This window comes from Eleutherodactylus coqui, chromosome 13 (assembly GCF_035609145.1).
Source record: "Eleutherodactylus coqui strain aEleCoq1 chromosome 13, aEleCoq1.hap1, whole genome shotgun sequence".
Taxonomy (NCBI): Eukaryota; Metazoa; Chordata; class Amphibia; order Anura; family Eleutherodactylidae; genus Eleutherodactylus; species Eleutherodactylus coqui.
The window spans coordinates 86,193,480-86,207,890 of record NC_089849.1 but is presented as its reverse complement, the minus strand read 5'-3'; the positions used below and the strand labels follow the sequence as shown (position 1 = coordinate 86,207,890).

General features: G+C 44.7%; 1 protein-coding gene across 2 annotated transcripts in view; it reads left to right on the top strand.

Moving 5' to 3' along the window:
- The first annotated feature begins 726 nt into the window (after positions 1-726).
- FTSJ3 (FtsJ RNA 2'-O-methyltransferase 3) overlaps positions 727-14,411 on the top strand; it is a 34,782-nt gene continuing 21,097 nt past the window's right edge. Inside the window, exons 1-7 of one of the 2 annotated variants that reach the window (XM_066587972.1) lie at positions 727-794; positions 2,910-3,004; positions 3,105-3,210; positions 6,222-6,268; positions 7,195-7,274; positions 8,632-8,731; positions 10,049-10,243. In XM_066587972.1, the coding sequence (XP_066444069.1) occupies positions 2,938-3,004; positions 3,105-3,210; positions 6,222-6,268; positions 7,195-7,274; positions 8,632-8,731; positions 10,049-10,243 (595 nt within the window). In that variant the 5' untranslated portion in view covers positions 727-794; positions 2,910-2,937. Of the gene's footprint in view, positions 823-2,909; positions 3,005-3,104; positions 3,211-6,221; positions 6,269-7,194; positions 7,275-8,631; positions 8,732-10,048; positions 10,244-14,411 lie in introns of both variants that reach the window. The other variant, XM_066587973.1, reaches the window with a different exon arrangement.

Here is a 14,411-nt window from a genome sequence, read left to right as displayed (position 1 = left end):
CTCCTGCAGTGACGCAGTTCAGACGCTTATTTACCGGGCGTTTATGGCGCCAAAGTTTCCCGTAGTTAGGGGAGGGGCTTCACACATGAGAATAATATTTTGTGCGAACATTCAGGAGTGCAAAGAATCATTCAATGAGTGAACAGATCATGGACCCCTTTAGGGTGTGTTTACACGCGAGTTCTGTCTGATAGCGATACGGATAGAACTCGCACTCAGATTGATTTCGATGTGTCTATTTACATGAGCGATTGCAGACTCACCGCCTGGCCTATTTATGAGCGATTCCTTGTAAGTAATCCCCATTATTTACTATGGGATCTTCCCATAGTAAATGACATCGCCCTCGCGTGTCGTGCGATTTTTATGCGAGTGCGATGCAACTTTTACAATTCAAAAGTATCGGAAACACTTTTTACGTGTGTGAAGATTAAAAGTACATAGATGCAAGGCGACACGTGAAACAAAAACGCATCGAACTCGCATCCTGAATCGCAACTTTACAAGCGCGGTATCGGGTCGAGTTCCTTGGTTCTATATTGCCTAAATGCCCGCATATGCTCAAATAGAAAACCTAGTCTATGAAGAAGACATGAAAATGGATCTGCAGGGGGCCAGGTGATCAAAACTATCGCGAAACCATTCCGGCAATGACCACTAGGGGGCGAACTGTTGCAGTCAGCACTCAGCACACGCTGCCGGACGCGTGACGTCATGTCTAAGCGCCGGAAGTCGCTGCCAGCAGGACGCGCTCCACGTGACAACAGAGCAGTGAGAAGAGTCGCGGACCTGTGGTGAGTGCGGGCCGGCGGGTAACAAGTGGTGAGTGTGGCACCCCGGTGTACGGGCATGAAGTAGGCGGCGGGCGCAGTGTATATACCGCCCCACAAGTATATATGGAGAGTATTCCTACAGAGTAGCAGTAACTGCATCTATGGCCGCTCTCACAGCTGCGGGGGTCAGCTCAGGGGTTCCCTCTCTGCCTCTTCTTGGGAGGGAGAAAAGCTTTCACATCTATATTGGGGATCTGGCTTCCTGCTTTGTTCGGAGAGCAGGATTGGGGAATCCCCGCAGCCGAACGGATCGGTCCAGCACCGGATGGGTCCCATTGACTATAAAGGGGTCCGTTTGGTTTCCAGATGAAAAAGTGCTGCATGCTGCGCTATTTCTTGCTGTGTTTTGTGCCAGATCTGCTTCAGAACCTCCAATCGGAAGATCCGGCGCCGACGTGACAGTGCCAAACTGAAATAAAACGTCTGTTCTTTGCCAATTTGATTTCAATTGGGTTTAAAAACACAAAAAGGCTTCTGTTCCGTTCGATTCCTCTTTTTTGGACGGGAGAATAGCGCGGTCTGCAGTGCTGTTTTTCCACCCTCCAAAAAAACCTGAAATCTGATGGATTGGAAGCAAACAGAGCTGTTTTAATTTTTGAGATCAATGGTGGAAAAAATGGGTCCGTTTTTTTCAGTTTCTCTCCTACAAAGCGTAGCAGAGAGTCGGAGACCCCGAACTGACCCTAACACCGCTGTGAGAGCAGCCTAAGCCACGGCTGTAACTATTCCTGTCAGGGGCATTAGATTGGACACTGCCCTGTGCCCTGTGTATATGTGCCAGCTCTAACGATGGTGGAAGAGCAGCCGTGCCCAGTGCCAGCCACAATAACTTTGCCAATCCTAGCCCAAGTGTCATGTGTTTACCTCCCTGTGCCGCAGCTGAAAGTCTGCATCAAAACCTGCACCATTTGGTGTGTTTTTTAAAAGTGCATTTTGCTGCAAAATCCATCCCCTCAGGGCTCCAGCACTCTGGTGAGACCGATAACAGTCTTGCGATGTTCACTGTTTTCAATGGGACTGGTGCTGCTGCTGCCACTGGTCCAATTGAGAACAAGTTGAAACTCCTGAATATGACAGCCTCGCATCCCTGTGGGGCTGAAGGAATCCCCCGCTGCAACTGTCACAGCCACAGCAGGGCATTACGGTGTTCTCCCACTGCTTTCAATGGGGCCAATGTATCAATGCCAGCTGTAATAATTCTAGAACAGCGGCAGCCCTATATCCCCATAGCAGCAGCAGTGCCAACTGCAATGATTCACTAATAATGAAAGCCAGAGTGCCTTCACATCTTCTGTGCCATCAGTATCTGTGCCAGACACTATTTCTAGAACAATGTTAGCCCTGTTTCCCCTATAGCAGCTGCTGCCCCCTCTCCCCTCTCGAATGACAGCCACAATAATTCTGCAACAGGAACAGCAGGGTATGTACACAGCGCTAACAGACCCAAGGCCCTCAATCGCTATGCAAGAAGCTGTTGGAGTAATGCTTTTAATTTAGAATCAGCAATAAGGCTCGCAGGATCCAAGTTCTCTCACGTGTCCAAATTAATGATCATTGTCGGAGAAAGAACAAAAACCATCAACCGTGTAAAGTTGCCACTGTGCTCTTCCTGGGGGATCAGCCCAGTGTTAGCTGTATTAATAGTGCAAAATAGAACAAAGAAAGGTATAGTGTCCAATCACAGTGGAGAACGCCTTGAAAGTAGTAAATCATGAAGTACTGCTAAATGAGTGTATAATGTGACATGTGCTTACTTTAGAAGAGTAAGGAATGTGGATGCAATTAATAAATATGGTCTCCAGGAAAGGCTCAATGCCCTCGAGTATCTTGGGTGGCACTACTTGTTTGCTTCACCGACTGTCATAAAACACATGGACAAGAGAGAAGTAAAGTGGCGCCTTCTTGTGCCACAGCATGACGTTTCACCAGGCTTATATGCTGCGGTATATTATAAATCACTCTTTGTGTAACAAACTGGCATGGAAGTACTTGTAGTGGAGATTTGGGGTTGGGGTAAGGACAGTATCTGCTTACAGATGTGTTTTTATTAACTAAATCTTACTATTTTTCCCCCAGAGTTTTCCACCAACATCCGGCTTCCACAATGGGCAAAAAAGGAAAAGTAGGAAAGAGTCGAAAGGATAAATTTTATCATCTGGCAAAGGAAACAGGTATCAATTTGTTCTTCATCTGTCGCCTCCGGAGGGGAGCATAACGCCTGTGATATGACCGCTCACCCCTCATGTCTTACTCTTCTGCTCCTGTCCCCAGGGTACCGCTCTCGATCAGCGTTTAAGCTCATTCAGCTTAATAGGAAGTTTCAGTTCCTGCAGAAGGCCCGAGCGCTCGTTGATCTGTGTGCAGCCCCCGGAGGGTGGTAAGTCATGGTGGGGCAGTAAAATACCTTGGTCCTTATTCTAAAAGGGCTTCTACACAGAACGATTATCGTTTAAAAATAAAAATTTGCTGGATTGTTGGAATTTGAATGATGGTGTGAGCACAGCCAATGATGAACAATTTTGTTGGTTCGTTCGCTGATCGTTTGGTTTAAACCCCGATCGTTCATTCCGCCTTATTCACTGGTACAGAGAACCGAACCATCCAGTAAAAAAAATAAACAATGTATTGTTGTTTAAACTGAGTGAACTGTGTCATCGTTTATTGGTTTGCTTGGACAAACGATTTTTGCTATGTGTAAATGTAGCTTCACATCTGCTTCTAAACCTCCAGCCAGAGTTTCCACCGTAGATCCGGCTGAAAATACCGAAAGAAGAACCGATGCATGCAGCGCTTTTTCTTCCGTTCAAAAGCCAGGCCGCTGAGCGCAAACTGAATGAACCCTATTTATAATCAATGAGGTCCATTCGGGACTGTTCGTTTCTGTCCTGAGACAGAGTCGTTAAAAGTCACAGAGATTCCGCTTTCCTTCTACCAGAACAGAGCAGGAAAACGGAACCCCGGGCGCAGATGTGACCCCACTCTTAGTTAGTATGCACTTCATGAAATCCCAAGGAATTCGGCACTTCCAATAAAAAAAATTTGTTATTGAGAGAAACATTTAAATGCTGCACCACGTGGTCCTAAAAGCTTAGTGCCAATAACAGCGTCTTTGAAGTGATTGGTTCTTGATCATACTATGAATGGTATTGCATCATGACAGCCATTTTAACCCCTTAGGGACATGGCCTTTTTTTCCAGTTTTGTTTTTTCCTTCCCCCCCCTTTAAAAAATGATACCTCTTTTATTTATCCATCAACATCGCTGTATGAGGGCTGCTTGTTGTATTTTTCAATGGTGCAATTTAATGTACCATATAATGTACTGAAAAACATTTACAAAAATTCTAAGTGCAATGAAAAGGCAAAAAACTAAATTCCACCATCTTTGGGTGCGTCTTGCTCAATGTGCAGTTCAATCAGCGCATAGACAACATTGGGCATCCGCAGGTAATTAAATACCTGCGGATGTAGTTTTTACCGATTTGCGGATCACACGCACGGGGGAAAAAATTGCAGCATGCTCCATTTTCTGCAGATTCCCGCATGGAAAGCTTCCATTGAAGTCAATGGAAGCCGTCTGATCAGCGGCACACTCACAGCTGACACTGCGGATGTGCCGCGGGAAGGCGCAAGATTTTTAATTTTTTTTTAAATGCATGCCAGCCGGCACACCAGCACGCACGCGCCGTGCAGAAGAAAGAAGTTCCAGCCGAGACGGAGAAGACCGGCACCGCATCCGTACAGCTAAGAAAATGTCCATGGCTGCGGGCACAGGTGGATTCCGCACTTGTAATCTGCGCATGCCCGTGAACATGAGGCCTTAGCCTGTGCACATTTCTTTTTTGCACTGCAGCCCAAAGGGAGCTTCCTGGAGAACGTTTGTTTTCTGACAGTGCCCACTATGCACAAAGGATTCAATATCTAAAAAAAGAGGAAAAAGGCTGCAAAGCAACTTATTGTCACATACAACATGACTTTAGTTGCCCACCACCTGTCCCACCAGAGGAGGGACTAAAAATAACACAAGGGTCTCTGAGAATGGGAGGGGAACATATAAGAAAAAAAGTGTCCGCTTGCTAATGCCTTACCCAAACTTGCAGGAGGGGGTGCTAAAGCACAGTTGTATGGGCTGCTGTAGTATGTAACAGGAATCTGTTCCCCTGTATAATCCTGTGTGGATTGTCTTACAAAGTCATTTATTTTTGGGCAGCTGATCGCTGTAGTTCCAGCTTTTGAAAACTCCTGACGAATAGCTGATATTGCTAGGGAAGTTTTGGCTACATGTATATAAAACTGAGTTCACGCACAGCGGACTTGCTGTGTAGTTTCAGCTACAGAACGCACACTGAAATTCTGCAACCATGTAAGTGAATGGGGTTTTAACAAACCCCCTTCACTTACAGCAAGAATAAAAATCTGCAGCAGAAAATAGACCTGCTATATCTGTTTCGGAAAAGCAACAAACTTTCCTCGTGGATTTCATTCATTGCCATGCACAAAAATCCACACCAAAATCTGCAATGAAGTCACATGCAGATCTTCATGCGGGATCACTTCACAATGTGTGATCATACGCTAAGCATGGATGTAGTACATGAACAAGGTGGGTCTGCAGTGTGAAGGATTTTCCCAAACCTTACAGTCGACAACCTGTAATAGTCTCTCCCATGTCTGTTGTGTGTGTTCCCTTTGCCACTTTTAAACTTTGAGGTTCTGGGCACACATTTTGATCAAATTGTGAGAGCCCATCTGCCACCAACAAGTGTCCTCTTTAAATGGGACCCTACATTAATAGGCTTGTCCTTCTTCGGGCCAAAGACCTCCAAATTCAGAGCTTTATGTAGTGTCTAGCTATTACTCTGGTTTAATTTTTTTTTTTTAACTCCTGCTATCCCACGGAACCCGTGACCTGTCCGCAATTCAGTCCAGGGTTGGCCGCGGCTTGGATGGCTTCCTTGACTTCAATAGAAGCTGTCCGTGGGGGATCTGCACTGAAATGGAGCACGCTGCTTTTTTTCCGGACTGAAAGATCCGCAAATCAAATCTACATCATTTCATTTGCGGACGCCCATTTATCCCTATGGGCGGCTTGATTTGTGGATTACGCAAATCAGATCTGCCCGTGGACGTTGGGCCTAAGTGGAAAAAATGTTAGCTGCTCCTGCGAGCTCTGAGCGAATCCATTTGTACCAAACAGTAGGAAAAAACCAAATAAGGTAAACAGGAAAAGTTTAAACAATCCTGTTAAATCAGCACCAAGAAAAAGAGGGAACCCATCCAGAAGAAGCCTAAAATGATACCTGGGTGGGAGCGATGTCCCCCAATGAACTCGGTGAGAAAAAGATTTTTCAAGTGAGTAACGAAACTCCTGTTGTTTCTTCTATTCCAGGCTGCAGGTCGCCTCAAAGTTCATGCCGGTCTCCAGTCTTATAATAGGTAAGTGACAGTTGTTAACAAGGCTTTCTGGTTTGATAGTAAAAAAAAATGGTGTGCTTTTCATTCTAGGGATAATCCTTCTATTGTCCACGGGCTGTTGGTATGGCAGCTGCTGCAGTACCAGACTCGGCCTGTGTACAGGAGTGGCAGTATTACTCGAATAAAAGCAGACTATGGATAATAGAGCACTTAAGCCCTCTTTCACACTGGTGCGTTTTTGCGCCCGTGTTACGTACCGGTGTCCTGACCTAGCCGCGAGTCTAAAACCCCAATTAAGGGCAGTAGACTCACAAAAATGCGTTTTTAAAGGGGCTGTCTGGTTTCAAGCTAAACCTTTTTAAAGGCTGGACAGGAGTTAAGTTGAGGGGAAAAAAAGCACACCCTTGCCTGTCCTTGTCCTCCTGGGGCACAGCTGACCGGCTACCATTCCCTGCTGCGGCTGGGAACAGGGCAGCCGAAAGTCTGGTGACTGCTGAGGCCAATTAGAGACTGTACGTTTCCTGAAGTCTTGGCATCAGCGCTCACATCCTGGGCGCCATGATGCCAGGAGTTCAGGATCATGATTGGCCTCAGCAGTCACTTGACTTCTGCCAGCAAGGGACAGGACAGTGGAAGCGGTCAGCTGCGTCCCATGAGGCCCAGTTGTTAAAAAATGTTTAATTTGAAACCACACAATCCCTTTAATTCGCTCATGTGAGAGCAGTGTTGGCGTCCTTCCACTTTAGGTATTAATACATTGCAATAAATGCCCCATTAATTCTAACAGATGTGAATGTTTCTGCTGGTCAGACCGAAGCACACGAGTATTATATTATATTGTATTATCTTCCCTATTTTTTTTCTTTTATTTTTTTTAAAGGAATAATCTGAAATGTGTTTTTTTCTTTTTTTTCTTTTTACCCATTATCTTAATTCTCTTTTTGTAGGAGTTGATCTCGTGGCAATTAAACCAATCCCTAATGTTGTAACTATACAGGACGATATAACCAGCGAGTCCTGCAGACAGGTAATGCCGGTGATGCACCCCCCACCCCCACAGGCTTTGACTTAAAAAGGGGTTAAAGTTCATGGAAACTTATTTCTAGCTGTATACAATGTATGTGATGAAAGCCTATCAAAATACATTATCATGTTTTTAAAGGGGTTCTCCCCACATGCACTGATCTCTGAAGTAAATTGGGTCTATTGCAACTGCAGGTCCCGAGTGGCACTGGCTGCATGGTCCCTTTTGTCTAGACTGTGGTCATTGTGGCATATCTAAGCAATATAGAAACCATATGTAACATAAGAAGCTCGGTCGATCGTTCTTGTTGTAAATTGCTCTTTCTCTTTTTTTTCCAAAAGTCATGTTAAGCCTGAACCTTTACTACCACTTAACATGTAGTGGTTCAAATGTACCTGCAGAAACGGATATTTGTAATGGCAGAGGTCCTGCAGTTTTCACACTGACCGCTAAGCCTTAAAATAGGCTGACGCTTCCTGTTCTGTAGAGAACTTTTCAGCAGATCTCTCCTTATCACTATAGACAGGATTACAATAAAAAGTGACAGCTATGTATAGATGACACAGGATTCACCATACACAATAAGTGCTGGTCACAGCGCACCTCCTCCCCCCTTCCTGCATAGTGGCTTTTGCAGAGATCACAGAGCATGCTTAGAACCATCTGTCATAGAAGTCAATGTAGCAGCTGTAAAGTAAATCTCTAAATGTCATGAAATCCTAGGCAAGATGGGACAAGTCCATTATCACCTGCTTACAGAATGGGCAAGAAGTATATGATCACTGGGGCTCTGACTGCTGGGACCCCCAGGGATCACGAGATTGGGGTACCCCAAGAACCCTGAGTGAATGGAACCACAGTCTGCATGCTTGACCACCTCTACTTTTACTTCAATTGGACATTTACTAAGAGGGGCTCAGGGTCTGCCATGCTGTGGATCCCTGGGGGTTCCAGCGGTTGGACCTCCAATGATCATACACTAATCGCCCATGCTGTGGATCGGTGGTAAATGATTTTGGTGCGATTACGCCTTTAAATCTCTGCTACTGTATCTGTTCTGTCGCGGCTTTGACTTCTAGTCTATGCTTTTTACACTATATTGATGTAAATGAAGACTGCTACATTTATTAGATCGTTGATACTAATGGGGTTATTTTTTAACAAGACGTTCACTGTGAGGTGTTAAGATGGGTGACGTGAGAAGTTTAAAATCCCTCCCCCCTCCACCCCCAATGTGTTTCCTATCATGGGACTGGAATGCGGTTCTTCAGTCATGGTCCCTTTCCAGCATATTTACAATCACTTTGCATAAAATGTCATTAGTTCTTTTTTTGTTTGTTTTTCTTCTCTACTTCTAAAGGTGTTGAAGAAGCAGCTGCAGACGTGGAAGGCAGATGTGGTTCTGAATGACGGAGCGCCAAATGTGGGAGCTAACTGGATCCATGATGCATTTTCACAAGGTTGGGTTTGGTGCACCAGCTATCTATTGAACCTGCCTGTATGTAGGGGTGTAACTGGGGGTATTGGATCCCAGCTGGCGCACATATTAGTACCAAGTGTCCCTTCCTCTGTAGAGCTGCAAAGCTGCCGCTACAAGAAAGCATCTAGGCAAGGTTTTCCAAACCAGAATGACTGATCCATGTGATAGTGGATGCAGTCAGCAAGTCTGTCGGAAAATAGCTCGCACCATCAATTCTGAAATACTGTGCCTGCCCCAATGACAAACTTCGTTAAAGGGGTTGTGTGAGATCAGCGCTGTCCCTACTGTTTCTGGTAAAAAAAAAATAAATCTGAACTGTTTTTGTAGTTTCCTGCAATACCTTTTAAGTAGTTCTGGTGTCTACCGTAAACCACGTAGGTGGTCAGATTGCGGGGCTCCGCCAAGTGTGCTCCCTGTATATATTAGGATTGCTACACTAAGCCAGGTACATGAATTCTCTGCAGCCGCCCCGCTGTCTCTGGGCGGGTTATATGTTGACCTATGCAGGTCTTGTGATTATCGGTAAACCCCAGTTGATTGGTATCGGCACCGGCAGTCCTACAGTGCATTCATATCGTATAACTACAAGGCTGGGGTCACACAGGGCGGATTTGCCGCGGATTGCCGTTGCATATCCGCACTGCGGCAAAACCGCTGCGTTTGCAGTGCAATGCAGCACAAATGAGATTTGCCAAAAAGCTGTTCTCACAGGACGGATTTTTTCCGCACAGCCGCAGTGCAGAAATGCAACTGCGGCGCGGTTTTAAAAGATGCAGCATGTTCATTCTTTGGTCTTTTCCGCAGCGCTTTTTTGTCCATAGACCTCTATGGACGCAGCCAAAACCGCACCAAATACGCGACAAAAGGAAAAAAGCGCTGCGGAAAAAAAACGCTTGCGGATTTTTCTGCACGAAAATCGCAGCAAAATTCGTAAGCCCAAATTAACCTTTGAAGCGGTTTTGCCGCAGAAGCAGTTCTGCGTCAAAACCGCAACGGAAAAACCGCAACAAATCCGCCCTGTGTGACCCTAGCCCAAGGATTCCAGCAATTTAGTGGGGCATTCCAATCCTAAGTACAGATCACTTTAGTGACCTCTATAATCTCAGACCACTGCTGACGTCCACAATGAAGGTGCTCTGCATAGAGATCAAACCCCTTTGATACTGCCCACTGCCTCCTGTAATTGGGTGTTCTGAGTAAAGTATCACTGGTTGGCCCTTTAAGAAGCTTCCTATATATTCTGTGTTGCTGCGGCTAGTATGGTTAGTTTGTGACCTTGTGTCTTCTTGTCTTGCAGTTCATTTGTCTCTGATGGCATTGCGGCTTGCCTGTGATTGTCTTGCAAGAGGCGGCTGGTTTATTACGAAGGTTTTCCGCTCTGCTGATTATCAGTCTTTACTTTGGATCCTGAAAAACTTTTTCAAGAAAGTGAATTCAACAAAACCCCAGGCGTCCCGCAGTGAGAGTGCCGAGATCTTCGTCGTGTGTCAAGGTAAGTCGTGTGTAGATGGGCTTTACGTTACACACTGGTGGATACAATATTAGTAACACTTTGGGGCAAATTAGAATTTTGCAATATTCTTTTAGGCATGATTGATGGTCTGAGAATATTCTTGCGTATAACTTTTAGCTAAATAATCTGGGGCATTGCTAATCACCTGGGGCACCAAATGATGAGTGGCGGGGAGCGAAAGTCGCAGAGCAGTGTCTCATGGAGTCTGGCTTTGCTTTTAAGTCCCAATCATTGTTACAAGGCTTGTATAAAGAGTTTGACTTTAGCCTGAAGGAATGCTGCCTTCCAATAGGTGGCGCTGTAGAGGTATTATTTCATCTCCCTTATCTGGTATTTGAACAGCAAGAATAGATCTGTAGACCACTTTATACTTGCTGTCAGATCTCCAGAGTCCTGAAGAGAATAATCTATACTGTGATTAGCACCTTAGAGCAGGTTCACACAACAGAAATCTGTCACAGTAAAATCCATTGCAGGTTTCAAGAAAAATCTGCATGTTTAACTACTGAGAAAGGGACACTCCTGTGATTTAAGAAAAAAAACTCATTATGTAGCTATCCCCCCCCCCCCCCCCCCCTAGTATGTTTAAGTGAACTAGGGTTATCTGAGTTAATTCTTTCTTTCTGAATCATCAGATGGTCATGTGATCTCAATTCTGACCAGCTCAGATCTACTTGGGGTTATGTGTTCAGTTTCTAGTCAGATTCTCAGTCTGTTTGATGCTGTTACATGGATCTACCACTGAAACAACTTACAGGAGGCTATAGGCAGTCCTATCACAGTCACTAATGATGATCACACAGTTGTAATAGAGGAGATCACAACTCTTCCTCTTGACTGTATACTAAAGGCTCATTTACACGCAACAATTATTGCTCAAAATTTCGTTGAAACGAGCTAATTTGAGCGAAGCCATCGTGCATTACTCATTCACTTGACATTTATCGCTGAGTTTCAGCCGGCATAAAAATAGTCGTTAGTTCGTCCGCTTGTCGTTACGTTTAACCCCTTAGTGACGGCGCTATCGTAAAACTACGTCCTGCTGTTGCAGGACGTGTATGGAGGGAGGTAGCGCCGCTAACTCCCTCCATACAGCGCGGGCGTCAGCTGTTTATTACAGCTGACACCCGTGGGCAATAGCCGCGTTCGGCCGATCGCGGCTATTAACCCTTTAAATGCCGCTGTCAATTTTGACAGCGGCATTTAAATCCCCCGAACGCTGTTTGAGGGTCCCGCACGGCCCCCCCCCCCCCCCCCCCGCGGTGAGATCGGGGGAGCCGTGCAGGTGTCATGGCAGCCGGGGGCCTAATGAATGGCCCCAGGGCTGCCTGAGCAGACTGCCTATCAAGCCATCCACACAGGGTGGCTTGATAGACTGCCTGTAAAAAAGCAGTATGACGTAATGCTATAGCATTACGTCATACTGCAGGAGCGATCAAAGCATCACATGTTAAAGTCCCCCAGGGGGACTTCAAAGTATCAAGTTTTTTAAATTGTAAAAAAAAAAAGTTATAAAAGTTTAAATCACCCCCCTTTTGCCATATCCATTATTAAAAAATCTAAATCATAAAATAAAAATATGTATTTGATATCGCCGCGTCCGTAAAAGTCCGATCTATCAAAGTAGCGCATTATTTTTCCTGCAAGGTGAACGTCGTCCGAAAAAAAAATAAAGAGCGCCAGAAATACACTTTTTTAGTTACCCTGTCTCCTAGAAAAAATGCAATAAAAAGCTATCAAAACGTTGTATGTATTCCAAATTGATACTATTGGAAACTACAGGACATCCTGCAAAAATTGAGCCCTTGCACAACTACGTCGACAGAAAAATAAAAACGTTATTGCGCACACAAAATGACCGCAGAAAATAATTGAAAAAAATTAAATATGTTAAAAAAAAAAATTAAAGTACTACAGCAAAAAAAAAAAAAACTATATAAGTTTGATATCCTAGTAATCATACTGACCCATAGAATAAAAATATCAGGTCGTTTTTGTTGCAGTTTGTGCGCCGTAGAAACAGGACGCACCGAAAGATGGTGGAATGTCGTTTTTTTTTCCATTTCTCTCCGCTAAGAATTTTTTAAAAGTTTTTCAGTACATTATATGGTACATTAAATAGTGCCATTGAAAAATACAATTCGTCCCGCAAAAAACAAGCCCTCATACAGCGACGTCGATGGATAAATAAAGGAGCTACGATTTTTTTAAAAGGGAGGAGGAAAAAACAAAAATGGAAAAAAGCAAAAAAGCTCCGTCACTAAGGGGTTAAATGGCATTTGTTCAGTCATTCAAACGACTTGAGGGGATGGGTGATTGTTTGCCCAGCTAAACACAATGACTTATGCGGCAGAAGACAATGGCTTTTCTTCGCACTAATTAAAAACCTCCAGGCCAGAGATTCCTTGCATAAACATACGCCCACCGGAGCAAACAACATATACAGTGCTTACCTAGCTAATGAGGGAAATGGCAAGGATTGGAAATGAGTATCTTTTAGGTGTAAACGCTCAGCCTTTGAAAGCCTAAAAGGCGTTAAATGGTTCGTTCAAACGACAATCATTACGTGTAAATGGGGCTTTATGGTCTGTAGCTTACTTAGGTCACTATAGAAGGTAATGATAATTAAACTTTCACTCTACAGGCAGAATGGTATAACCTTAGCTAATTAATGCTGTGAGGATGCATTATGGGATAGATGTGAAAGTAAAAAAATCTCAGCCTCAAGTTGGTGTCTGATCAGCATCAGAAAGGGGGCTACACAGCATGAGGAGACCCCCAGAGTGTGACAGGCAATCGGGTAAGGGGAGCACGCATGGAAAAATGTGTTTTCACTAGAGTAGCCCTTTAACCCCTTGAGTGGCACGCCCGGAAATTTTCCGGGGACGAGCTCCACTGCTCATAGCAACATAGCCCGGAAGATTTCCGGGCTATGTATCACTATGGGAGCTGCAGAGCACAATGCCACAAGCTGTGACAGTGTGCTCTGCCTGCACAGACCCATATAGAGCAGTGCAAGGGCTTTGAAAAACCAGCAGAAGATATTGCCGACATGTCGGCAATGTCCTGCTTTGTTTACAAGTTGCCATAGAGACCATCGGCTTGTCAGAAGCAAGCCGATGGTCTCTGTGGCAGGGAGAGCTTGGTGCTTGGCTGTCAGAGGACACCTAGGTACCTGCTCTTACAGCAGAGATCAGAGAAAACCTCCGATCTCTGCTGTGTTAACCCTTTACATGCTGCAGTCTATGTGACTGCAGCATGTAAAGGGTTGTCACTGCAGCATGAAAAGGGCTGTCACCATCGGACCCCCGGAATGTGATCAGGGGTCCTGATGGGTCCCTGTGGAAGTCCCCTAAAGGGACAAAAAAAAAAAAAATTACTAAAAAAATTAAAAAACACTTGTCTCCCTTTACTTTGTAAAAAATCAAAAATACAATCACGCATGTGGTATCCGTGTGCGTCGTAATGACCCAGAGAAGGAAGTTAATACATTATTTAACCCCTTAATGACATGGCCCCTTTTTTTCTTTTTTCCCCATTTCTTTTTTTCCTCCCCCCTGTTTAAAAAATCACAACTTGTCCCGCAAAAAACAAGCCCTCATATGGCCATGTCAATGGAAAAATGAAAAAGTTATGGCTCTTGAGACGCAACTGCAAAACTAGTTGAAATTCAATGATTAGACCATTTTAAAAAACCTGCCCTGGTGGGCACGACAGGGTGGTAGGAAACCTGCCACTCAAGGGGTTAAGGCGGTTTTTCTTTATTTAACGCGCAGATTTCCAATTCGCAGCAATTAGGTGAGTTTACACCTGATGAAGATGCCAGATTGGTGCCATAACATGTAATCAGGTTTTTAACCCTTTCCAATCCACTGTCTGACATCTAAAGACATTATGATTTAAGGCTGTACAGCTCCGATGTTGGAAGACGTCCGTCGGGGTTCTCTTACTGCATATTGCCAGCCTCTCTGCTGTCGGAGCCTATCCAACGTGTCACCTCATGCAGTACTGGCTTTAGCCAGCAGATAGCGCCATTGTATAACGGCAGAAAAAGAGTAAGCCCCTTAGGAAAACCAGGATACAAATTGGATTGGAAAGGGTTAAAAGATTGCAGATTTCACCACTGAATACATACGGATTCTGTTCA